Source organism: Podarcis gaigeae, assembly GCF_964106915.1.
Source record: "Podarcis gaigeae genome assembly, chromosome: 3".
Taxonomy (NCBI): domain Eukaryota; kingdom Metazoa; phylum Chordata; class Lepidosauria; order Squamata; family Lacertidae; genus Podarcis; species Podarcis gaigeae.
Genome location: NC_139680.1, coordinates 13,180,832 through 13,207,834, shown reverse-complemented (window position 1 = coordinate 13,207,834; position 27,003 = coordinate 13,180,832). Strand labels below are relative to the sequence as shown.

The following is a 27,003-nucleotide window of genomic DNA, read 5'->3' as shown; positions in this document are numbered from 1 at the left end:
AATGCGCTCTATGTGGGGTACCTTTGAAGGTGACTTGGAAACTGCAATTAATCCAGAATGCGGCAGCTAGACTGGTGACTGGGAGTGGCCGCCGGGACCACATAACACCAGTCCCGAGAGATCTGCGTTGGCTCCCAGTACGTTTCTGAGCACAATTCAAGGTGTTGGTGCTGACCTTTAAAGCCCTAAATGGCCTCAGTCCTGTATACCTGAAGGAGCGTCTCCACCCCCAACGTTCAGCCTGGACACTGAGATCCAGCGCCGAGGGCCTTCTGTTGCTTCCCTCGCTGCGAGAAGTGAGGTTACAGAGAACCAGACAGAGGGCCTTCTCAGTAGTGGCGCCCACCCTATGGAATGCCCTCCCATCAGATGTCAAGGAAATAAGCAGCTATCCTATTTTTAAAAGACATCTGAAGGGAGCCCTGTTTAGGGAAGTTTTTAATATTTAATGCTGCATTGTTTTTAACACTTGATTGGGAGCCGCCCAGAGTGGCTGGTGAAACTCAGCCAGATGGGAAGGAAGGAAGGAAGGAAGGAAGGAAGGAAGGAAGGAAGGAAGGAAAGAAAGAAAGAAAGAAAGAAAGAAAGAAAGAAAGAAAGAAAGAAAGAAAGAAAGAAAGAAAGAAAGAAAGAAAGAAAACTACTACTACTACTACTACTACTACTATTACCCAATTTCCTAGGGTTAAGCCTTATGGAACTTACTTCTAAGTACAGGGTTTGCTGTAAATGTCAGAGGCAGATGGCATGGTGGGGCTGTGCCACTTTCCTGACCTCTCTCCAGCTGAGTTGCCGCTGCATACCAGGTCCAAGAGGGATGAGGCAATGGTGCGGTCGCTGTGGTGCAAAAGTGCCTGTAGAGCCTATCTGGCACTCCTGCAGGCGAGCTTGCACCACATCAACCTCGGCTCTCCCCTTCTCCATACCAGTACGCAGCATCAACTCTGCCAAATGGAGGTCTGGTGAGGGGTGTGGCTCCAACACGCTGCCCACTAATGGGTTTTGTGTCAGTCACTGTCCCACAACAGGAGCTATCTTCCTGTGGTGGGAATCTGGAAGGATTCCAAACACTAACTGGGAGTGACATTTGCCTTTTGGTATGGCCCACTGAAATCAGTATGCTACTGCAATAAAGGGGAAAAGAGAAACTTGGTTTATAAGAGGAGGGATAAACTCCATATACAACATACTTTTTCTTACTGTCTTTTTTAGCTGTTTTCTCCAAAACCGCCCTCCGTCGCAGGTAGTCGTTTTGGATTTCATTATACTTCGTGGTATGCTCTTTTATAAGATCCGTGGTTTTTTTGTGGTGTTTCTTCACAAGGTCCTTCATTTCTTTGTAGTGCTTCTTCTGAAGTTTCACAAACGCTTTCTGTTGCTTTAGCTCCTCGATAGTTTGTGCTTCAACTTCTAAAAATAAAGAGAGGAAAGCTTTCTTTGTCACTATTGCTTCCTATGGACATACAATGAAAGGCTGTCATCGTGCAGACCCCAAAGGAGAATTTGCAGGGCTGCATCACAATCCTGGATTTGAATGAAGCCAGCAAAAGAGATGGCGGGTTGCACAACAGAAGAAGCCATGGCATGGGAATGAGAAGGGGGGGACATCAGAGAGGGGAAGTGGTGGTTTAAAACAATAACAGAAGTTTGAGTAAAGCAGGAATGGAGGGCACTGAGGGAAAATGGCAGTTTTAAGCAACAGTAGAGGTTTCAGTGAAGCAGGAACAGATGGGCACATAAGGCAATTGTGGTTTTAAACAGCAGAGATTTGAATAAAGCGGGGATGAAGAGACACAGAGGAAACAGCAGGGGTTTGAATAAAGAAAGGATGGAAGAAAACTGAGAGGGGAAGTGGCAGCTTTAAACAACGGCAGAAATTTCACTGGAATGGGCAGGTATGTTATCAATAACTTCTGATTTAAGTTAACTTGCTTTTAATGTTCCATTTCATCAGTATTTTTTTTTAAATTAACATTTTATATTCCATGTACAACACTCAGGAGTTAAGGATGATTAAGTGGTTTATAAATCCTGTTTAATAAATAAATAGAATCAGGTTGCACTTCCTTCACACAAAAGATCACATGTTTCTTACCTGTCAGGACACTCTGAATAAGATCTTCTGTTTTCGCTGGCACTTTCACAGAACCTACATGGAAAATGCCATGAATAGTCAGTGGTTTGGAAATGACAAATATATGGCCTCAAAGCTATAGGCACACAGGTTTCCTTTTTAAGGTGAGAAAGCATCCTTTAAACAATCTCTCCGCATCCTCCTAATCCATGGAAGTTGCCATTGCTCCTCTTTTTACAAAAAAGGCAGTGAAGCTTGTTTGATTAGTCATACCTGGTATACCTTCATACGTGTCTATGAATACTGATTCAAAATCCACCTGCCCCCTGCCCCCCAGATCCCACAATCCTTACTACCTCATTCACAGGTAGTAAAAGCTAGAGGTTATTTCAGAAGTTTGCTAGATCAGGTGAATAGGGTGAATGGGGGAGTGTTTCTTATGAGTCTTCTTAGCTGCAATAATGGTGGTAGCCCTCCAAGCGGCTATGTATCATTATTTCCTTGTCCTTCTTTGCTGCTGTTTTTGCTACCATCACCTATTTCATGCATTGCCCTTCTCTCTCATCCGATACAGTCATTGAAAATAAATTGCACAAAAACTGAACGGAAAACAAATAAAACTTAGGGGGTTTTGTGCATGTTGTAGTGCAAAATCCAAATAGAAAATAGTTGTGATGTGATCCACAGGCAAGTCCAGTGAAGAAACAAGTTACCCAAACCTGATTGTGCAGTCACCCGAACCGGGCCCCAAAATTCCCAAATCCATTAGCTTGAGCTGTATAACATAAACCCAGCTGTATAAACAAAGCTTTCCCCTTTATCAGTCTATGAAGGCTTAATGGATGGCCTTGTCAGTTCCGAGTGGAGACGGGATGGCAGATCTGGTCTTATCTTAACTATTCTGACCATGCTGACGCACAGACCTTGCAAGACAGGCCTGTAAGCCCCCACGCCCGGAGATGGCGCCAGGAGTACTCCTATAGTTAAGTGACCCAAGATAAGAGTACAGAAACAGGAATTTCTGTTCATGCTCAAGGATGTAAACTTACGTGTACAAACTCATGAGGCTGGATTCCTGGGGAGGGGGAGGGGATATAAGCTGTATATAACTGCTCTTTAAGTGTACTTGCTGTGGCTGATCACGCAGTGCCTTTCTGCTATCCGGAAAGCAGAAATAAACTCTTTCTCTGAACCAACCTTAGTGTCTATTGACTCCTTCCTCCCTCCCGGGAGCAACGCAGACCCAACCAATGGGAAAGGTCTGAAAGGCTACACCAGGACCCTCAAATCATGTTGATCTTCTGGAAAAAAATGGGCCAAACGAATTCCTCCGCAATCCCTAGTGCCTCTTAAGTGGCTTCTCGTGAGTCTGAGATATAAAAGTATGACACAATTCAATCCACATTCCCCTGTTTTCCAAAACACAGAAGAGTGAAGATTATCTACTCCTTACTCATAGCAATCCTTACTCATTTTCTCTGCAAAAGGAAAAGTAGGAGATGCAAGAAGTTCAACTTGCCAGTGGTTGCCTGCATGTTTCTGAGCACAGAATCTACTGATTGGCTGTTTTCTACATGGGAGGGTAGCAAAGGAGAGAGATTTTGTTACAGGTATTGTCTTTCAAAAACAATCCAACACAGGTGTACTGATGGGCTTTATATATCTCACAAAAGAGAAAGAGGAGGGGGGGAAAGGAAAAGTGCTGGCCTAATTTCTATTTTGTTCTAATAGTTTTTGAACACGACGAACAAATACATCTATTCAGCTGGGTTATTTTCCCCATAGAAAGAGACTATAAAAACGACACAGCGCAATCTAGTTCTTACCTGGTGTTGGTTGGCTGGGAGTAACCTGTGTGGATGGTTTTGGGGTGAGGGAAGTGGTGTGGTTTACTCCATTTTCAGCTGGTGCCGGCTTGGGTTCAGTGTGAGCTTCTGAAGGAACATCTCTCTGCTCCGCCTGTCAATACAAAACAATTCCCATAAATATGCAAGGAGGCAAGCAATCTTATAGGAGGCGTGCTACACTTAATTCTGGTTGTTTATTTTCTATACCACTTAATATACAGTGGTACCTCGAGTTGCAGATGCTTCAGGTTATAGACGCTTCAGGTTACAGGCTCCACTAACCTGGAAATAGTACCTCAGGTTAAGAATTTTGCTTCAGGATGAGAACAGAAATTGTGTGGCGGCGGCAGCGGGAGGCCCCATTAGCTAAAGTGGTGCTTCAGGTTAAGAACAGTTTCAGGTTAAGAACAGACGTCCAGAATGAATTAAGTACTTAACCTGAGGTGCCACTGTATTCTAAATGGCTCTAAGCAGTGTACAGAAAACTAAAACAACAATAAACAACTTAAACAAAGTATTACAAAAAGACACAGTTACAGAAATAAAAGTTACATGAATATAAAGTTACTAATATATAAAAATCATTATCAATTCGTTTTTCTTTTGACACATACTTCTGAGATTAGGGTACAAGGCCAATAGCTTGGACATGAATTCTACTTCCAATGATGCACAACCCTCTACCCCTAGACAGTTTGTATTCACATGCTAAGATTTATTCATATTGCAAGCTTGCTGGGGAGTTTGTACCATACTTGGCACAAAGTGACCCTAATCTACCTTTCAGAAAGAACTTACAAAATACCTCTAGTGCTCTTAAGAAATAGCTGTCATTACTATTTTCAGCTCCTTCGATTACTTACCAGAAAAAGATAGACTTTTGCAAAAACGAAAGCCTAGAATTAATAATGGAAATCTCACACTGCACTAAACATTACACTGCAGTACTATTACAACTTTTCGGAATAAACTGTCCAGTATCTAAATATTTCTATATACACCTGCATAGACCCCACTTAAATGTATGCAAATGATAAGTCATGTTTATCCACTCATAATCACAATTAATTAGCCCTAATGGCGGGGTACTGCAATAAAAATACTTATTGGGGTATCTTGGATCTTGATCTTTCTTGAATGACTTATGCTCCTATTTTATATTTCCATTCCCAAAAGACAAGGTCTATACCCTCCAGCAAGCACAGGAAATACGATTTCTGCATGTAGGTCTCAGTACACCACTGATTAATAACATTGTACTATGCAGATATAAATATAATCTAACAGAACACACCAGTCACCACCAGTGAACTGAACATGAAAAAAAATTACTGCTCTTCTCTCCCCAGATTAATGTCCCAGAAGGCTGATTACTAATTCACCCCCAAGACACATGAATTGTTCCCAGGACAGCTCACCCATAGTTATATTCAACAGATAAGCCTATGTAAGCAGTACCTCTATCCTTGCTGCATGCTCAGATGAATGTGCTTGCATCGCACAACCTGCTTAGGCATTCCCCACAACCTTTTCATTCCTCGCCAGCACTCAATGCCCATGTTTAGAGCTCATTCTTTTTTACTACACACAAATCATCTCAACAGTAGCTACACTAGTGGCCACGGTCATCAATATGCATCACCGATTCCCATTGCACAAATGGAACAGCGATGAAGGTGCATAGTCTGAGAGTGTTGTTAGGCAGCAATGCACAAATGTATGTAGGGAGCACCTGTTGCCATGGTACCTCACTGGATTAGTTTCTCAGGCAGCTTCGGTAATAAATTGATTTGGAGGGTGTGTGAGTTCTCTCCCTAAAACACTTCAACATTTCAAAAATGTGTTACAGGTTCAGCAGTGGGGGAAGATTATAGCACAAATACATTACGCTGAAAACTTGCTCAATATTCCCACCCATGAACACTGCATACTACAAATGAATTTTTCACTGCACCAGTTTAACTCTTCAGAAGCTACAGAACCAGACTCTGAACATTCCTGTATATCCCTTACCCATCTCTGGCACGCAGTGAGAGGCAAGAAAGCTTAATGTTTGCTCCCTCTACTTGCTTACGTTTGCAAGCTGCTTACTTCCCTGGACATATTTATAATCTAATTGGATTTGTTTCCAATGGTGTTGCCTCTCAAAAACAAACGGCAGAATAAGATTGCTGCTACTGGGTTAGCAATCTTGGAGGTCCGCTCCACTTCACCATGGGGAGGAGTTGTGGTGGACCACATGGCCACCCACTCTCCTCCGGGGGCAGGGAACGAAGTCCAGCATTGCCCGGGGGATCCCGGCCACATCATCGCCCAGCCGACCAATCCAGTGGCTGGGGGGCGTGGCCGGGGCAATTTAAGCTTTGGCGCGAGCTGGAGGAACCCCTCTTTGGCTCAACCCCGACGGGAACATCTGGGGGAGCTCGAGTTGGTCTGCATCAATGGGGCTCCCCTTTCTGGTGGTTTACCCTTACCAGACTTCCTGCACATCGGGCAGGAGTCAGATATAGTCGGGTTCATTCAGTCCCTAAGCCAATAATACTCACAGTCTGTAATCAATAAAGTTGTGGCCAAAATTTGCCCAGCAACATTAACATAATATCTGTGTCCTGATGTCTTCTTTACGAGGGGGTGGTTGCGGGGTCTAGACACGCAACTTATTCCACTCTTCTGAAATAAAAGCTGTCCAGCAAATATGGCTGCTTCACCTGACCCTGACTAGTTTTCTAAGGCTAGGGAGCAGCTTCTATTAACAGTCTTCCTGGTGTGCACTGCTCACGTCATACCTAAACATTGGCCATGCTGGCTAGGCTGATGGTCGTTGGGAGTCCTACAACATATGGAGGGCACCAAGGCTGGGGGGAGGCTGCCATATACACTCCTAAAAAGAAATTGATATCAAATGCAATTGCCTCTAGCTGCTGCTGAATCCAGCACATTCCTTTCTGCCCTTGCACTATGAGAAAACCTGTGACCTGAAGGAGAGAGGATTAATAAGCATGAAGCTGGGGAATGGAACACTGAACTGTCTTGGGGAAGCAGCTCACCCAAAACTAGTCGGGGGTTTTGACTCCTCCCTTTCCGCTCTTTGACACTGAAGAGACTTATAGGAAGGGACAAACTCAGTACACAGCTCACCGATGGATCAGCCAATGGCTAAAATTCAGGAAAGTGAGATGGATGAAAGGAGAACAGCTACAATGACTTAATAGGACCTGGGTTGTGAGGTGGTAGGGATGTATCAGAGAGGATAGAGGCTTGCATCTGTATTTCATCACTTTATAGAAGCCACCTTGGGATAGAAATATATTGATCACTTAGCTGATGAAGAGATGCACCCATCTCTGTGGTTAGTTATTACAAATATCATTCTGCCTGGGTCCAAAATGCAGCTTCTTTGTGTGTGCGCATGTGGAGAAGATGCTTATACAAGTCTTTCTCATCTGCTGCTGACATGCAGCTGTTTCAAAGACAGAGGAATTGTTTGCAGAGGGATCCCTCACCTGGCAATGAAATACAACTGCATCTTAGGCCACACAGCAGATTTAATCAGGCATTTTAGTGCACTTAAGGCACTAAGCTAGGGACTTGCATACAATCAGGAGGACGGTTTATGTGAATGTGAAATCTTAGCATAGATAAGGCTTTCAGACAACCGCAAATCTATCACCATATCGCAAACATGCTTGAGCAAAACTGCAAAGTGGCCAAGCTGAACCAAACATTCTGCTACCCGAGATGTCTTTATCCTCTTTACTCCATGGTCTTTTTGCTACGTTTATTTTTGTTGTGATACTGTGACATTTACAAAAAGCAGATGTGAAATGAAAAGGGGACAAAAATTGGGAACAAAACCAGAATATATCATTCAGAATAACATCCATTATTCAGTCAATAAATAATTTTGAATGCGCCTGGGTTGTTTTCCTTATCAAGAATACAGTATTGTGAATCAGGTGGGCTGGGCAGTGTAAATCTAGATTTATATCCCCTTTCCATATGTGGAATTAATATTTAATATTAAAGTCCCAGATTTGTGTGAACAGATCTGGCATGAATGGCAGGGCGAGTGGAGGGTGGGTGTGGAGACTGAATCATGGCAGACCTACCACAGCCAAACTCCCTTTTCCATTTCCTGAGGGGATTGTGCTATCTGCAATGCATCATCAAAGCAGTCCCTCTGCTACATTTCTTCAAGCCCAAATTCTCACCTCTTTCCTGACTTCTTCTTCATCCTCCAGAGTCAGCGCTGCCAACTGATTTGCTCTCTGCTCCATTAAATTCACATATCTGATAGGGTTGGATAATGCCTCAATAACATCTGGAAATGAAACAGGAATTTAGAATCAAACTTTGATTTGGTTTCAAAGGGCTATATTTATCTATCTGTTTTACAGATATGAAACAATCATTCAACAATCCTAAGGTTGTTCTTTTCATTTCTAATAAGAAATCACCATAGACTAGAACCATTCAAGTTTTTCTTGAAGAAAGGCAACAACAGCTGGCTGTATTTTATTGTCTTCCCCCACACTGATAGGACAAATCTATACAATGAGACTGACTCTCAAGTAAGTGTGCATACCCTTGTGGCCTAAATTCACAAGTGACACACAGTAGACTAAAATATATCCATAGCATTGATTCTGAGAGATGGAGTGCTATTAATATTATATAGCCTCTTTAAAAATAGAGAATTAAGTCCCAGAGAACACAGCTTGCAAAGAACTCTTCCAGATTCTCAATATGCTCTGGGATTTGGACTCAGATCTGCCCAGTCTGATCGTCATCAACCGTCTGTTTTAAAATAGACTACATCAGTAGTCTAAAAAGAAAAGGCAGCACTATGGAACTAAAGAACACTGTGTGGAATCATTGACAATTACAGGGTTAACTGTACATCATGTTGGATGATGGACAGCAACTTCTTAGAACATGCATTACAACTTCTTGATAGCAAAAAGGTAAAGGTAAAGAACCCCTGGCAGTTAAGTCCAGGCGTGAACGACTCTGGGGTTGGGGCACTCATCTCGCTTTACTCGCCGTGGAAGCCGGCGTTTGTCTGCAGACAGTTTTTCCGGGTCATGTGGTCAGCATTGCAAAACCAGAGCAGCGCACGGAAATGCCATTTACCTTCCCACTGGAGCAGTACCTATTTATCTACTTGCACTTTGACGTGCCTTCGAACTGCTCGGTTGGCAGGAGCTGGGACCGAGCAACAGGAGCTCACCCCATCGCGGGGATTTGAACCGCTGACCTTCTGATCAGCAAGCCCTAGGCTCAGTGGTTTAGACCACAGCGCCACCCACGTCTTGATAGCTACTGGATGTTAATACAGCTTGTTACTGCTGATCAGTGTATGAACTTTATATAATTTCAAAAAACAACAACAAAATGTTCAATTTGATGCCTAGGGATTTTATAGTTACCTGCATAAGTATCAGGTACGTAATCTTTAACCTCTATGTATACAAATATGGCTGGCAGTGTCAAGGGCTGATTCCTTTCATTCCTCAGGCAGATATAGTGATAGCCTAGAAAAGAAAGCAGGACAAGGTCAACAGAATTTTTATAACTGACCACTGCAGTGTAATAGGCATCAAGGTGACTCATGAGGTGCTGGAAATGAGCCATGGTCCCTAAACATAGCACCCCACTCCTTAGCAATTTCCCTGACATGCTTCATTATCACAGATAATGTGGAACTGTGGAAGGCAGGGAGTGCTTGTAATATTTGATGCAGAACTTCCACCCTTAAGCAATGTATGTAGAAACAGGTATGGCCTCCACTGCAAACAACAGTTGTGAAGAAACCCTAAAAAAAAATTATGGCAAATGTTTACTGTTGGAATGACTGAAACACATCTGGGACTCTCGGAAAATAGTCTGCTTCCTTAGGGACCAGTTTTGGAGCTTCCCTTGGGATCTACGTTTATGCGATAGAATACTAAAGACAGTGTTAGTGCCTTGGCTATACCTGCTTGCAGGTTTTCAGTGTGCTAAAAATAAATAAACACACTTTTTGTGTCATGGAAGAAGAGTATATGGGATTCTTGGAGGGACTATTGGTCTATTACAGCACTATTGGTCTATTACAAGTCATTTAGTAAGAACTATGCATGGTTGAGAGCCACTAATCTCTCCCTGTTTAAAATTGAGGGCATAAGCAAGACTAGCAGCAGGAATGGACAAGGTGTTTGAAACAGAGGGTTCCCTCCCTTTCCCTTCTTTTACCCAAGTCATGTTGGTTTGCAGATTGTTGAGAAGCAAAAGGATGGGACTTTATCAGCCCTGGAGATAAGTCATCCCCAATTAGCCCCTGGGTTTTGCTTTATTAGTGTGCTATCTGGGAGAAGGAGGGAAAGAGGGAGAGGCTCTCCTTTTCTAAACACTTTGTGTGCCCTTTCTGCTGGTCTCACCACAACTTGGAAAGGAAGGGCAGGGAAGCGGCATTAATGTTAAATTATAAAACTCCAAATGCATTGTGGCAGAAATATCTGAAGGGGTACCTCTCACTGTATCATATTGCTGCTGTATTAATTTCTTGATGTCCTCCCACTCAGTAGAACCCCTAGCACAGTGACACAAGATAGGGCCTTCACTGTAGTGGCACCCTATTCATAGAACCCCCTTCCCTGGGAGGTACAGCTGGTGCCACTCTTTTCTGGCTTTCAGCGCTAGTTGGAACCATAGCGATTCACTCAGGCAATTGGATGAACTGTTTTGATAGTCAGCTTTAAACAGATTTATATCCTTCTGTGGTACTATTAATTTAGTTTTTGGTCTTGGTTTTGACTGTTAGCTGGATATTTTTGTTTATTTGTTTGAATGTGTGGATATCTACGTTGTAAACTGTCCAGGAATCATAACTGGAGAAGAGTGGTTCAGAGATTAAACAATAAACAAAGTGAAAAAGAAGCCCAGATTGCCCTACCTGGCCGAATTGCTGATACCGGCAATATCCGATGACCAATGAATTTCCCTCCTTCTTCATAGGCTGCTATCCTCAGACATGCCAGGGAAGGCAGAACAACCTAAAAAAATATATTTTGGGGAAAAGTATTTAATGTTTTCTGGCACACCTTGTGCACAAAGCAGGAATACTGAGGCACGCTGTTCAGCAAGTTAACATTGATAGTAATCTTACATTGTTTGCAGTGCTGCAACAGTTCATTCCTGGGTGAATACGCAGCTGATTACACGATAGTTGAAATGGCATGATCTGCAGATCTCAACTCACTTCTCAAATACCAGAAAGAGCTGGTGACCAGGACATTGCTACCTGTCACACACTCTTGCCATCACCATATATTTATCTTTCTCTGTGTCTCTTAGCAACAGATGTGATGTCATAGTAGTCCTCCTAACTAGGCAAGCACATATATCACAGTCCATCTGGCTATGCTTTGATCAAGCTGCCCCTTTTCCAGAATTTCAGCCTCAATTGATGACACACAGGATCTTGGAAACTCTACAGCTGACTGCTTCTAGATATTGTAGAACTGGAGATGGGTAGAGGGTAGAATCCATTGATTCCAAATTCTGGGTTCCATAAGCACCCTCCCCCTGTCATATACCAATACACTACAGAAGTACCGGTATGTGCCCTAGATTTTCATATGACACATTTGGTTGGGGGAGTCTGACCGATTTTGAGGAGCAGGTGGGCAATGGGATAGTTCTCACAATTGGACTGTTTGCTTTATTTTACACAGCTGCTTTTCAGGTCAAATTTCAACACTTGTTTGCTTTGACAAATAATCTACCATAAACTTATACAATTAGATTAAGCATGTTGTTTGCTAAGGGTTTTCATTCTTCCTCCATAATCCCTTTTATTATTAGAAAAAAATAGATGTGACAAGTTTTTCTTTCCCTATGTAGCACCTAAAAATAAACTCATTATATATTGTCTCTCCAGAATTACTTTTAGGATTTCTGGGGGATAGGGCAGGACATATTTGCCTTCTCAGAGGGCACTGTTCCCATCTCTATTACCCGATGCGGTGACTAAGGCAGAACTTTCCAAACTTTTCATGTTGGTGACACACTTTTTAGACCTGCATCATTTTGCGACATAGTAATTCAGTTTTACCAGCAACCCGGAGGTTAAACTAACCCCTTTCCAACCCTGGGAGGAGTGCAGGGAGCATTAACATGACAAACCTACACACTGCAGCTGACACACTAATGTGTCGCGACACATAGTTTGGAAAGCTCTGGGCTATTGCAATGAGCTGTGATCCAAGCCATTGCTACTTCATCTCAGCCAGCTCATTCACTGGGCTGTAGGCAACCTCAACCTCTGCACCCCATCCAGTCTGCAATATGAGGATGGTTATAATGCTTATGAGATCTTTTATTCTCCCCCAAGTATTTTTTAGCTGAAGCACTCCCAGCCTGCGTGGCTTTGACTTTCATGTAGGATGTTGCTTGCCCATGATGATCACAAGGGCATTGTCCTTGGAAGATGAGGAGCGAAGGAGGTATGGCAATCAGCACTGGAAACACTTGGTGGTGACTGTGGCATCTCACCATTTACACACAGGCAAACTAGGGCTCTTCCCCTGTGGATGATGGTGGAGTCTCCCCTCTTGAGGAAAAGGAGGTGATGGCAGAGCAGGCACTAGGGCTGGGCGTTACCTGGTTTTCAACATTGTGATATATCATCAGCTGAATATCATGATGTACTGATATATTGGGATGCGGGCGGCGCTGTGGGTTAAACCACAGAGCCTAGGACTTGCTGATCAGATTTGGCGGTTCGAATCCCCGCAACGGGGTGAGCTCCCGTTGCTCGGTCCCTGCTCCTGCCAACCTAGCAGTTTGAAAGCACGTCCAAAGTGCAAGTAGATAAATAGGTACCACTCCAGCGGGAAAGTAAACGGTGTTTCCGTGCGCTGCTCTGGTTCACCAGAAGAGGCTTAGTCCTGTGGCTACACGACCCGGAAGCTGTACGCCGGCTCCATCGGCCAATAAAGCGAGATGAGCACCGCAACCCCAGAGTCGGCCACGACTGGACCTAATGGTCAGGGGTCCCTTTACCTTTACTTGATATATCACAATGTCCAAAACAGCCCAGCCTTACTCCAGACCACTCCTGCATGTACGAGCCAGAGCAAGCCCCCATATCACTCTGGTTCCCACAAGCTGGAGCTCTATGGGGGCTTGATCAACTGACAGGTGGGCAGCCTGGCTCAACCCTCAGCAGAGCAGTTTAAGCAAGTTGTTCTCCCTGCTTTGGCTTGCGTGACCCGGAGATGGGGGCGGCGCTCTGTTAAAGTGCTCTGCTGAGGCGTGGGCAGCTGTGCGTGAGCCAGAGGTCAGAGGAACTCGATCAGCTGAGAAGCAGGCTTCCTTAAAATGCCCGCCTCTCAGCTGATCAAGGCAATTTGAGCAGGCGATACATCACGGCTTCCCGGCCACTGCCAGTGCAAGCAGGCAGACAAGAGTGAGGTACGCTGTGCTGGCGGAGGCCAGGGAGCTGGGATTTATTGCCAGCTCAAAAAGTCTGAAATCGATATCGCGGTTTGAACGTCATATTGGTTTCAGAGTGTGAATCATAATATTGCCCAGGTCTAGCAGGCTCTGACTCAAATGGAACAGAAGTGGGGCAAACAGGATTTCACCCCCCCCCCCCAATTAATTTTCTGAATTGAAGACCAGCAACCAATAGTAAAGATTTACTATTAACAAGAACGACAAACCTACTTTCTTAAACACGATGGCCTCTTCTTCCCATACAGGATTCACTGCGTTGCCTTGAGACGGCTTTGTCTTGAGAGCTTTTCGCCTTGTGTCGACCGGCAGACCAAACATGTCCACTTCTACGTAGGTCCCGACTTTTTTGTCCGACAGCAACTGCCCAGAAATGATCTAGAAATGCAAGGTTTAGGCATTCAGTGGCAGTGGGACAGCAGGCCCAGTAGACTGGAATGTCTCTAAAAATTAAAGCCTTGATTGTGAGTCTAATACAGCCAGACAGCGGGTACTGGGGGACGGCTGTTCCACACTTTGGTTTGCATGAAGATGCTGTTTATATTGAAGTGGCACCTAAGGCCACTGTGTTTCATAGGACTGTGGTAATGCCTCTTGGACTGCTGCAACAGCATCAGTCATGCCAGCCGTAAACTCATCACACCAGCGCTAACCTGCAACATGGAGGTAGCGGTTTATACAATGGGCACCTTTGCGCAATCCCAGCTGGGCTGTGAACATGCCTGGTGGCCCAGGTGCTCCTGAAGTTAAACACTTGGGGGCTGCTGGCATTATGCGCTAACAACAGAAAGCAATGCATTATAAGCATGTATAACCCTCTGAAACTTGAGCTGCAGCTCAAGAACAAATCTGTTCAAACTGGACTGTGCATGCACAAATGTCACAATATTATCTTTTTTCTAAAAAGAGAGAGAGAGACTTGTAATGGTGCTTAGGGAGTGAGGCTGCAGCAGAACAGCAGACGGTTAATGTGAGGGGAAGAGAATTGAAAACCTAAGAGTCCCCTCACATTTTTCATCGTAAAAGGGAAAAACATCCCCACAACCAATCAACTCTAGTTGAGAATAAGAAATAAACAATAAACTTTTTTTTAAGTCTCTATGCTTTTATTTTTTTCTAAGTTGGTTTGGACTCTGAGGCCTTAATAATTAATATACTATTTGTGTAAACTGAATAATTGTGCTGGTTTATTAGTTTACACAGTTCTGTACCTTTTCTCTGTGATATAAATTATTTTCTACAAGATTATCTGACAACAAGAGAAGTTAGAAATTTGTTACACTATTTTGCTTGTCAACCCAATATTGTATGTGTGTACTTCATAATAAAATGAAAGTTTTAGAGCTGGACCACAAAGGACTTCTAGTTAAAGCCACTGCAATGCAGAAATCTTCTGTGGGTTTCGAACCCATGACCCCAAGATTAAGGGTCTCATGCTCTACAGGCTGAGCTCTTTAAACCAGCACAGAGTTTGGGCGTTGGCACAAAACCTGCTTAAAAGCAGAACACAAGCTGGATTTCGTGCCAAAATCCAAAATGGGGGCCCTAATTTAGAAGTATTTGAAATTCTGCTATCATATTCTGTAGAGGTAGCTGATAAACGGTATAAAACTGGAATGTGGGAGTATTTCTTTCTGGACAAGGGCCAGAATTTGTGCTATATACGTATCTCTGAAAAATTACTGCTTTCCTATTCTTCTGTGCTTGCAGTCCCAACACACATAAGTAAATTGAAGCCTGGCCAATTTGCTTCATTTATGGTAACCATTTTCTCAGTTTCATGGCCTCCACTCATACCAATTTCTATAATCACAATACAAGCTTCGCTGGATAGGGAGACACAGTAGAGGATAAATGTTTTGAAAATGCTCCCATCACTTCAAATTGCCAATTCGTAAAAGGGCAGCATGATGGTTTCTCTGCAGATCACAGCTCCCACAACTTAGGTTATGGCTTATTTGCGGCCATTCTGACAAGGGAGTGGGGTAGGAGATGGGGAAATGGGGCTATATTCTGCTATGTGCACCCAGGGAGTAAGACATTGTGGCCTTGTTGTGTTCGGTGAATAGGCTCAAGCCTTCTCAGCGCCTTCTCTGACATTGACCTTAGGGCAGGCTTAAACTGGAAGGAGACTGGAGTGAATACTTTCCCTTTTCTTAATTATTATTTTATTTATGATTTTCAGTTTTAAACATTTCGATAATATCACAATCATTTTAACGTTTCAAAACTCGACTTCCTTCCCCCTCTTTCTGCGGTTCCTTAAATTTATTTTTAATATTGTCTGTACATCCAAATTAACTTAATTTACTCATTTATTCATCTACTTTAAATATATACTGTTATAAAACACTGTTATATATAACAGTATGTTATATATATATAACATACTGTTATACGTACTGTTAAAAAACAGCAGGGTTATTGCAACAATCCTGCCAGTGTTATTATCTGTTTACAGTTTATTTGCAAATATTCAATAAACAATTTTAATTCTTTTATTAAAAGTCTATTATTTTGATTTCTTATTTTTCCGGTAAGTTTTGCCATTTCTGCACGGACTGAATACTTTCCCACTCTGTCCCGCCTCCAGTGTGGCTTCATATCTGACAGTGCCCTTCTCTCCTCCACCAGTCTGGGGTTTGGGGTACACTTGTTCACCCTAAGCTCTCAATAGGCATATGATGGCCATTGGTTCTAGGGCTGGAAAATATGCTTTTTCCTGAATGTCATACCAGACTGGCTGAGATGGCCTTTCGCTATTCCCATAAAGATTCCTTCTTTTGTCACATTTGCTTTAATTTCCAGTCACAGCGGCACCCTTGCTTGGGGAAATAATTCAGCCTTATTTGGGGGGGGGGGTGTTAGCATTTCACTCCTCTGTTGCTGGACGTGTGATTGTTACATCACATGTCAGTGTTTACTTTCTAGGCTTGGAAAGTGTGAGAACAGAAGCCAGTCTTATCTTTTCCACTTGTACTGTACAGTCAGACCTCTTGTTACGTTTGCTTCAGGTTAAATCTTTTCAGGTTGCGTCCTGCTGCGACCCGGAAGTACAGGTAAGGGTTACTTCCAGGTTTCGGCACTCGCCCATGTGGAGACGCTCAAAATGACATCACGTGCATGTGCAGAAGCGGCGAATCGCGTCCCACGCATGCACAGACGCGGATTGCATTCTGCTCATGTTGCGAATGGGGCTCTGAAACAGATCCCGTTCGCAACCAGAGGTACCACTGTAAAGTGGTACCTCATGTTACATACGCTTCAGGTTACAGACTCTGCTAACCCAGAAATATTACCTCGGGTTAAGAACTTTGCTTCAGGATGAGAACAGAAATCGTGCTCCGGCAGCGCAGCAGCAGGCCCCATTAGCTAAAGTGGTGCTTCAGGTTAAGAACAGTTTCAGGTTAAGAATGGACCTCTGCAACGAATTAAGTTCTTAAGCCGAGGTACCACTGTACAGTACTTTTGTACTTTTCTTTCTCTCTCTCTCTCTCTCTTGGAGAAGAAGTGAGAGGACACCATGATTGCTTTGTCCTGTATATATTGCTTAATAAATCACTTAGAATGCAACACTCACGCTCCAAGATCGTTTCTGCTATACTCTGCTGAGTGAGTGTGCACATGTCTTTTGATATGTGTCGCTGGTGCACACTGAGACTGATTTGTGAACGTCCTGGCCTGCGCTTCATCAGGAAGATGACCGTAGAGGTCTGTCTCATTCCGGGGGCTGTGTGTGCCCCCCAGGCATGTCCCGACCTGGGGCAGGCTGGGTACCCCACTATTATTCTTTAGGGTAAATTTCCTAAGGAGCCCCAAGAGTTTGGGCACCCTTTGCCAGAAGAGCAGCTCAAGTGGACCATTATTATTGATATTATTATTGCAACCGCTAATGATAGCAGGACCTAAGTGGGCATAGATGCTACTTCATTTGTCATATCTCTCCCAGCAGGTGGCATGTGTCTGAACGCCATTATCCTCACATGTCAAACTAAGCCACTTCCTCCTTCAGAGGAGGTGGGGTTGCCTCTGTGCGATTGAGGGAATCCCCGGCTGCGTCATCCCCGGGACAGCCAATCGGCTGGCTTGCGGTATGTGGCCTGCCCAATTTAACGAAGGGGCAGCTGGGGATCTCCCGCTTTTGCTGCTTCCAGCTGCTCCGGTTTCCCACCCACCCTTTAAGGTTTTGTCTTTGACCTTGTATGGACCTTGGATGGTTGCCGTTAAGGGGCCTGGTAGGAATTTTTTCCACTTGGCAAATGGGCACCAGCCGCTTTTTCGCCTACCTCGTAGCAAATCATGACAACTTCCTTGGTATTGGCGGTTAGGCATTGGTATTGTTCTGTAGATGGATGAGGGGAGGAAGGGCCATCACCTGCCCCGCATATTGAAGGGTAGTCCGATAAAGGATTCTGGGGGGCGTGGCCCTGTACGAAGTCTAGGGAGGTGAGGGCCTAAGGCACTCCCCCTATTGGTGACCCCGGGGGAGTTTCTAGTTGATGTGCATCAGCAGGACTCCCCCTACTGGTGGTTAACCCTTCCCGCACTTCAAGCAGAAGGGCTGAAGCTGGATAGTTGGTTAGGACCAATGCCTAAGCTAATACCACTCATCACCTGTAACCAATAAAGTTGTGGCCATATTTAGCCCATTAACCTTAAATAATTGTGTCACGTGTCTTTATTTCCACTGAGGGGGGTGGGGGTGGGAACTCGCCACACAATCAGATGAGTATTGTAATAAAGCTGTCACTTGACTTCGCTCCCAAGCGGTACATCAGCTCCCTTTTCTTCGCTGCTGGTTTCCTGTTTAACAGGAATGGAAATGGGGAAACCCAGCCAGATGAGTGAGGTATAAATAAATAAATAATAATAATAATAATAATAATAATAATAATAATAATAATAATAATAATAATAATTTTCCCCGGTCACTGACTCCAATAAAATATTAAAAGAAAATATATTGCCTTCACAACTGATGCAGCACATATGCATTTCTTAACTTGGGAATTCGAACCCAAGTATGAATCATGGCACAAGAAGTCATTTTGGTGCTTAACATTCAACAGCCACACCATTGTGACAATTATTCCATTAGCGACTGCATACGTACCTTCACGGACAAGGTGTTTGCTACTATTCCGTCTACGATACCTTCGCTAAACGGATCAAAGTGCTTGTCTGGTCTTCTCATAAATTCTGGTTTTAGTCTGTACCCACTTTTGCCATTATATTCATACATTCCCATATTTATTTGCATAGACAAATCTAAGCGACAAAAAAATAGAACGTTTCATGGGACAGGTCAAACACAGAAGTTTTGCTGTAGTTCTAGCACATTTACAAAAGAAGAATCCTGAAATTCCACTAGAGGTCTCCTTTCCTCTTTATATGGACATGATTATCATACTGAATTCTTTTTTATATAAAAAAAACCTCATTCCACATATGCTGTTTTGTGCTTCTTTCATGGCCTGTTCACACAGTACTTTTAAAACTACACCGTGGTCATCTATAAATATTGGATATACAATGTGTAGACTGTTCTAACAATAAAGGTAAAGGTAAAGGTACCCCTGCCCGTACGGGCCAGTCTTGACAGACTCTGGGGTTGTGCGCCCATCTCACTCAAGAGGCCAGGGGCCAGCGCTGTCCGGAGACACTTCCGGGTCACGTGGCCAGCGTGACAAAGCTGCATCTGGCGAGCCAGAGCCGCACACGGAAACGCCGTTTACCTTCCCGCTGGTAAGCGGTCCCTATTTATCTACTTGCACCCGGAGGTGCTTTCGAACTGCTAGGTTGGCAGGCGCTGGGACCAAGCAGCGGGAGCGCACCCCGCCGCAGGGATTCGAACCGCCAACCTTTCGATCGGCAAGTCCTAGGCGCTGAGGCTTGAACCCACAGCGCCACCTGCGTCCCTCGTTCTAACAATAGCAGCGTCTAAAGGGCAACTACCACTGCAGACATTACTGTGACTACACTGCTAATCTCCTGGTTTTACACCTTATATTGCCCATTGTGGAATGTGCTTGGCAATAGCCATAGCTTCCATGGTTTGCGTTGGTTGAAATGAGCTCTTTGGTCCTGTCCATTTTTGTCTACATTAGCAACTGAAAACTAAGAAAATGTTAAAGTCCCCGTTACCTTCAGCTCTGCATGAAGCAAAACACAAACTATTCAAGAAGCTGAAAAAGGAATTCCAAGGTACAACAATGATCATTCTTTTTATGGGAATTAATTTCCCAGCTTCTTCATAAATATCCATTGTTTCTGTTTAAATCACAATTGTATGTTTGGAAGGTATGCTTCTTTTCAGGGGAGTACTGGTTGTCCTTGCTTCTGGTCCAACTGACATTTAGTTGTGGGGATACAGTTAATATCTGTTTTACTAGATAGTTGGCTGCTATGTTTAAGGAAAGGTTAATGTGAGTTGCTTGGGATGCAGTTGTAGCACCCACTGATTTATAATTACTGAACGGGCTGCCAAATGTCATCAAAATCAGCAGTCATTTTCACAGAGGAGTAAGGGATTTCATTTGATGGTTGACCTCACATACTATGGACTTTTAAAAAATAATAATAATCTGGTTTCGCAACCATGCTCCATAATGACCGCAATGGAATCCTTTACAAAAGCAACAGTTATATTGCTGGATTGCATAAATGGATGAACATGTACATTACACTGCTTGTGATTTTAGCATTGTGATTCAAGAAAGAGAGACGCATGAATGATCACCCCCCCAAAAAAAAATCCATTTCTGAGTGCGCATATCCACAACGCTAATTCTATTTGCTTATTCAAATATTCTGCCATAATTAATATCCTTTCCCAGGACATAGAGGGAATTCTAATTAGTGGGTTGTATACAACTAAATTCTATTCAAAGGAGACCCATTGAAATTAAAGAACTTAGGTTAGTCTGATTAATGTTGGAAACAAACTAGTGTCTCTTAAAAGGGCAGTCCAATTAGACAGGTTCTTCAGAAACCATACACAACAACTAAAGTAAGCGGTAGGATGAATTGCTTACCTACAGTTTGGAAGTTAAGAGCAACCATTTGACAGCCGGCATTCCAGAAGAGCTGAGGCATATAGTTTGAGGAATCAACACGTGTTCCTTTTGGATAAATTCGGCTCAGCTGCATTTTGTTATACCTAAATTGTGAGTGGTTAAGATAAAATACAACCGGAAAAGCTAGCCTGGCTTGAAGAGTTAAACACAAATATTGTACACCTTACCTACAATAAGTGATAATTTGATTGATCTGGCACATGACACATTCCTAACAGACATGGCAATCAGCTTGTAGGTTACAGGGCTTATACAAGCCACTCTCCAATTTGGGCCCAAATTTGGCAATTTGGGTCAGGCCCCAGTTTGGGCTGGATCAATTTGTGCCTGGTCTGATATGATCTATATCACAGATCCGGACTGTGATCTGTAAATACAGACCTCCCCACTCACTTGCATTGGAAAACCAAAACCAAAACCCATAAACTTCCCCCACCCCCACATAGGTCCATGGTAGCCCCTCAAGAGAGGATTAACCCTGCAAAATTACAGATATCTCCTGGAATTTTTGGACTAGCCAGATTTAAATTTTGGTGAGCTCTTTTTCTTTATCAAAAAAGAAAATAATTTTCAAAAATACTCTATAGTCAATTGAGTACCTTGTCTCCACCAACACTGTGATTTGAGAGTGCTGAGTGAGATTCTAGCCCTGGAGCTCTCAATAAGCAAAGTCAAGCTCCCCTCCTCCCATTTTCTTTATATGGTATTGTAATTAATAAATTGCAACATTTTAGTGACATGCTGTCTGGTTTTCTGAGGGGCTGTTTGGAGCTATAGGTTTAAACAGACCATTCCGTGTCAATGGAATTCAATCTGTACAGATACTGAGCTTCACTGATTTCATCTGTATCTGCCCAAAATTGACACTGATCCTTCTGATTTGATCTGATCAGTGATTCAAGAGTCTAACAGATTGGTTGCACAGCCCTATGCAGCAGTGACACAAGTGTCAGCTCTGCTGCACCACATGCACTGCAACTGTACAAGCTGAATTGCATTGCAGTCCCCTAGGACTGCATAGTGTTTAGCTATTAGAATCATAGAACTGCAGAGTTGGAACGGACCACGGCGGTCATCCAGTCCAACCCTCTGCAATGCAGGAGTCTCTTGCCAGACATGGGGCTTGAACCCAGAACCCTGAGATTAAGAGCCTCATGCTCTACTGACTGAGTTAGCCCAGTGAAGCAACATGCAAACACAGCTGCAGACATAAAAAGTGGCCCATGGTCAAATATCTATTGTACCACGCAGCAAGGAGAAAGCTATTCACACAGAGAACAATCTGGAGAAAATAAGATGAAATCAAGATGGCAAACATTCAACTTGAAGCTGAAGCCCCATTTATTTATATGGTCCACTTGTCTTATGGGTTCCACTTTCTAAAAGAATGGGAATTAATTTTGTGTGAAATTTATATTTTCATTTTCACTGACTGGCTGCTTAAAACTGGAGAGCATGCTCGTTCGGCCCAAATCAACCTTTCACCAACCACTTTGCTCAGTTGTGACCAAGTTGCTACATTATGTTCTCCCCAATGAATGTCAAAGATACTCCACAAACTCGACGGGAGACTTTGTGAGCTGCTCGAGTGCTTTGGTTTCCACAAAGGAAGACATTTCAAAACTCTTGTTCCGTTCTGCAAAGAAAATAAAGATGAAGAGATGTAACTTTCACGCTGCTGAATATATGTAAAATCTCATACCATAGCATCTATAGAATCAACAAAGAGTGCTTCCAGCAACACAACATCATTGCAGAATGAGAGGAAAATTGGTAATGCGAATAACTGATGCAAGTGCACAAATGCTTTCATTCATTTTAGTTTCAAAGTGTACTGTTTTTCTACTTGGTCATTTGTCATCCTTTGGGAGGATTCCACAACGAAAGAAATGCACACAGTCGCCTATGTCCCGTTTTGCTATTGTTCTACGGCAGGGTTAGGGAATCAACCCTAACCACTGGCAATGCTGTCTGGGGCACGTTCCATTGTGCTAGTGGAAACCCTTGCACTGAGATTACCAGGTCATGATATTTTGATGCCAGAAGTGGAGCATCATGTGGCATTCGTGGCATGGAGTCAACACTTTGAAAAGCTTTGCTGCACCATTCAGACACTAATTCTTACTTCCATATATTCTGTTGCCCATTATACCCATTTTGCTGTAAAAGTGGCATTTGAATGCTGGCCAAATAATTTAAAAAGTTCACTGATGTGAATAACACTCAGATTATTGACAGAAAAGACTTAACTCCTGATCCTCAAACCTATTAACTTAAAAACAAGTCATGCTGACTTCTACTGAAATTTATCCCGTGTGGATTTCTTTGCAATCGTAGCCCCATTATTTAGGCTTAAACCTAATGTTTTTATGGGGACGAAGGGATGGTTGAGTCACCAGTTTGGGGTGTAGACACTACTGTGAAATGAGGCACCAGAAGCTTTCGTTTCATTTATTTATTTAAACTTGTATACTGCTTTGCCTTTTGGCAGGAAAAGGGACCTATGAATACATATGAATACATTCATGAATACATATGAAATACATTTGTGTCATTTTTATTGTTGTTAGCCACTCTGAGCCTGGCTTCAGCTGGGGAGGGCAGCATATAAATAAAATTTTATTATTACAGTGGTACCTCTGGTTATGTACTTAATTCGTTCTGGAGGTCCGTTCTTAACCTGAAACTGTTCTTAACCTGAAGCACCACTTTAGCTAATGGGGCCTCCCGCTGCTGCCGCCGCGCCCCCACTGCGTGATTTCTGTTCTCATCCTAAAGCAAAGTTCTTAACCCGAGGTACTATTTCTGGGTTAGTGGAGTCTGTAACCTGAAGCGTATGTAACTTGAAGCATATGTAGCAATAATACAGGTACCACTGTATTATTATTTATTATTCAATAATTCAGGCAGTGAATGAAGTATAACTTTCTACAGCAGCTGGTATACACAGCATGCTACTGGAAAATACTTTTGTCAGGGTATCATCCATACTGGATTTGGTAAAGGCAAAGGTAAAGGGACCCCTGAGCATTAGGTCCAGTCGTGACTGACTCTGGGGTTGCGGCGCTCATCTCACTTTATTGGCCGAGGGAGCCAGCGTACAGCTTCCGGGTCATGTGGCCAACAGGACTAAGCCGCTTCTGGCGAACCAGAGCAGCACACGGAAACACTGTTTACATTTCCGCTGGAGTGGTACCTATTTATCTACTTGCACTTTAACGTGCTTTCGAACTGCTAGGTTAGTAGGAGCAGGGACTGAGCAGCAGGAGCTCACCCCGCCACAGGGATTCAAACCGCCGACCTTCTGATCGGCAAGTCCTAGGCTCTGTGGTTTAACCTTGGTGGCTTAGAGCAAATCTCTAGCGTGGGCAGCGGTAGAAATCTGGGACTGGCATGGGAGGCACATAAACATCATGCAGCCCAACGAAACCTTAGCAGACACATACTTACCCTAGAGACTACCATACAATTGAATAATGCAAAATGTCCAGAGTTTGAAGAGCTTCTTTAATCATTGCTATCAGTGGCGTAGCGTGGGTTGTCAGCACCCGGGGCAAGGCAAGTAATTTGCGCCCCCTAACCTGTGAATTTGCGCCCCCTAACCCTAACCCCCAGATGTTGCGCCCGGTGCGGCCGGCCCCCCTGCACCCCCCAAGCTACACCACTGATTGCTATTTATGGCCAAAATTACCAGTTTGCATTAAATATATTTCAGGAATGCAAGTAGTCTGAGATTGCTAAGCAGAGAAGCTGAACATAGATCTTCAACTTTTAACTGCTCTACCCACAGTGCCTATGAAACATGTGTGCAACATTGAAATTCAAATGCTATAGACTTCCTTTCAAAGGGCTGCTGCAGAGGTCACCATTGCCTGTCAAACCCAAGCGAAACAGGACAGGCTCTCTCGAAGGGGGTTCTGCTCTACGTAAGGGAAAAGGCGTCAGCTTGTTTGCTCAAGATGTTGCAAAGTGCATTCCCAGCAAGGCCACTTCAGCAAAAAGCAGCAGGCAGTCATGAATATGGACCATTAGTTTCTAACAAAGCAATTTACAACAGAGGGGAAAGCAACAGTGAAATGTACACAAGAAGACGAGTTCTGCATTCCTGCGCTGTGTTATGCATGTGAATGAAAATTGCATTTACAAAGCAATAAAGACCGCGGGTGGGACTCCTCTAAGGAGACCAGTCTGTGGAAGTCTTGTGCAAGGACTTCTCCTTGTACAATGGCATTCCCCCCTGTGAACCCCAGAGGGCAGATTGTTGCACCTGGCAGGTTGAAATGCTTGCACAAATGGAAAGTTTGTCATGGCACGACCTTGAATTCCACCCCCTGCTTCTAGCACAATTCTACGTTTAAAAACTTATGACAGAATCCAATAGCTGTTTCCTGGTTTTTAAGGGAAATTCCCTTATTCCGAATAGGATTCCTCGCAAGAAAAGGGGAAGGTTGACAGCTATGGAATCCTATCATAGGTACACACTTTATTTCTCTATTGATTGGAGAAGAAGAGCTAAGCACATATTTAAACCCTTCCTGTTTCGGGGTTCAAAAGTGCTTCGAAAGTGCTTAGCTTTGAGTGATTGTACCATTAACTTTTTGCAATCCGATTCCTTCCAAATTAAGAGTACATTGGTATGAACCATTTTTTTAAATTGTTCCATCTTACTATAATAAATGTTATTGATTCAAATGTTAAAGCCAGCTTGATTCTCTACCAAGAAACCAAGTTGTGCTTCCTTCCATAACCAGCTACCATTTTATTATCATATCGAGGAAACGCTTAGGTAACTGAGCAATTGTTTGGTTCACAGATCGTTATGTCTCAAAACCATTGTTGGCGGCATTGCCCTTGCAGAAATTGAACAGGCTTTTCTAAATCTTTTTAAAAATTCTGTGAAATTTAGGGCTGGGCAATACAGTGGTACCTCGGGTTACATACCCTTCAGGTTACATACGCTTCAGGTTACAGACTCCGCTAACCCAGAAATAGTACCTCGGGTAAAGAACTTTGCTTCAGGATGAGAACAGAAATCATGCTCCAGCGGTGCGGTGGCAGGAGGAGGCCCCATTAGCTAAAGTGGTGCTTCAGGTTAAGAACAGTTTCAGCTTAAGAATGGACCTCTGGAACAAATTAAGTACTTAACCCGAGGTACCACTGTACCTGGTTTTCAACATTGCCATATGTCCCCAGCTAAACCCTGCAATGGAGCAGTCATTGGCGATTGCATGGTTGAAGGGTGGAGATCAGGTGAAGGAGAAGTATGAAGATTAAGAGGTACGTGCTAGGTGCACTGCAGACTCCTGCTCTCGGCGGCAGGTGAGCCTTTGCGTTTGGAGGGTGAACTCCTTCCACTCCTCCTTAGACAGAGAAATGGAGAAGAAAGAAGCAACTCAGTTGCAATTCTGGCATCAGGTAGAGACGCCATGTTTACAGGAAGGCACCAAGGCTGGGAGTGAGACTGTTCTGCCATTGGAGGAGAAAATGAGCTGAAAGGAAGGCAGCCAGTCAACTGCCAAGGGGGCTTATAATTATACCGCCCCCTGGAGCTTTGAAGGCTGTGCTTTGCAATACATTGCCAGCTCAATTAGTCTGAAACAGTTCTTATGTGTGGTCTACAAAAGAGGTTCCGGACGATGTATCGGTGCACTGCCCAGCCCTAGTGACATCTGCTGAGAAATGTAGTTCTGTTGCACTTTCCATACTCACTTTTAGATGTTTCAAATGACTCAAACTTCACAGGCTGTATGTAGTTCACCAAGTTTGACATTTCCTCAGTGGCCATGGCCTCGCTTCCAGCTGTCCCCTAGAACGGAGACAGACAAAGGTCAACATTTCTGTCAAAGGATCCATTGCCCCAAGTTAACTTCGTAAAGACTACCAAGAGGTGCAACTATGGATAATCTTTTTAAGGGCCTCTGACATTATCCATTAATAGCCAATGGGTGGTGTTCAGCTAAGGTTTCCACAGAGCAGACCCAAATTAGTAGCCCTAGCTTGGTCATATTCATGAATCTCAAAGGGTCCACCAAGTAGCTGAACACAACTCTATTTATTCATTGGTAAAGTGATATGGAAGTCTGTTAAAGGGAGGGAAGGAGGTCAATGCTTTATTTAAGCAATGCTTTAAGTTATAAATTCTTTGATTTTTGATTCTGAAATGTAATGAAATATGGAAAACTTAATAAATATTATATATATATATATATAAACAAAATCCAGGTGCACTGAACCTTTGTGGGAACAAAATGAGCTACTGCTATCTCTACCACAAATTCCCAAACTACAACATTAGAAGACTTTCAAACCTCGTAACATCTCTCAAGTTAGGATGATAAGGAAATCCACGTAAACCAGCTATTTATTTTATTCTTACGGGCTTTACAGGCATAATTTGTCTCCCTAAGCAGCTCGCAGCAATTAAAATTCAACACGTAGCTCTGCTGGGTTGTTGCAGAAAATAAGACTCATGTACACAGGAGTACAAACGTAAAGGAAAAGCACCAAC

At 43.4% G+C, this 27,003-nt stretch overlaps 1 protein-coding gene across 3 annotated transcripts in view; it reads right to left on the bottom strand.

The window, feature by feature from the left end:
• PLCB1 (phospholipase C beta 1) overlaps nt 1-27,003 on the bottom strand; it is a 460,081-nt gene that overhangs the window by 76,233 nt on the left and 356,845 nt on the right. For all 3 annotated transcript variants that reach the window (XM_083730042.1, XM_083730041.1, XM_083730043.1), the window contains 11 exons: nt 26,205-26,301; nt 22,047-22,131; nt 20,454-20,578; nt 18,533-18,687; nt 13,633-13,797; nt 10,856-10,955; nt 9,351-9,455; nt 8,133-8,242; nt 3,901-4,033; nt 2,096-2,149; nt 1,191-1,410 (listed from right to left, as the gene is read on the bottom strand). In XM_083730042.1, coding sequence (XP_083586168.1) covers nt 1,191-1,410; nt 2,096-2,149; nt 3,901-4,033; nt 8,133-8,242; nt 9,351-9,455; nt 10,856-10,955; nt 13,633-13,797; nt 18,533-18,687; nt 20,454-20,578; nt 22,047-22,131; nt 26,205-26,301 — 1,349 coding nt within the window. The remainder of the gene's footprint in view (nt 1-1,190; nt 1,411-2,095; nt 2,150-3,900; nt 4,034-8,132; nt 8,243-9,350; nt 9,456-10,855; nt 10,956-13,632; nt 13,798-18,532; nt 18,688-20,453; nt 20,579-22,046; nt 22,132-26,204; nt 26,302-27,003) is intronic.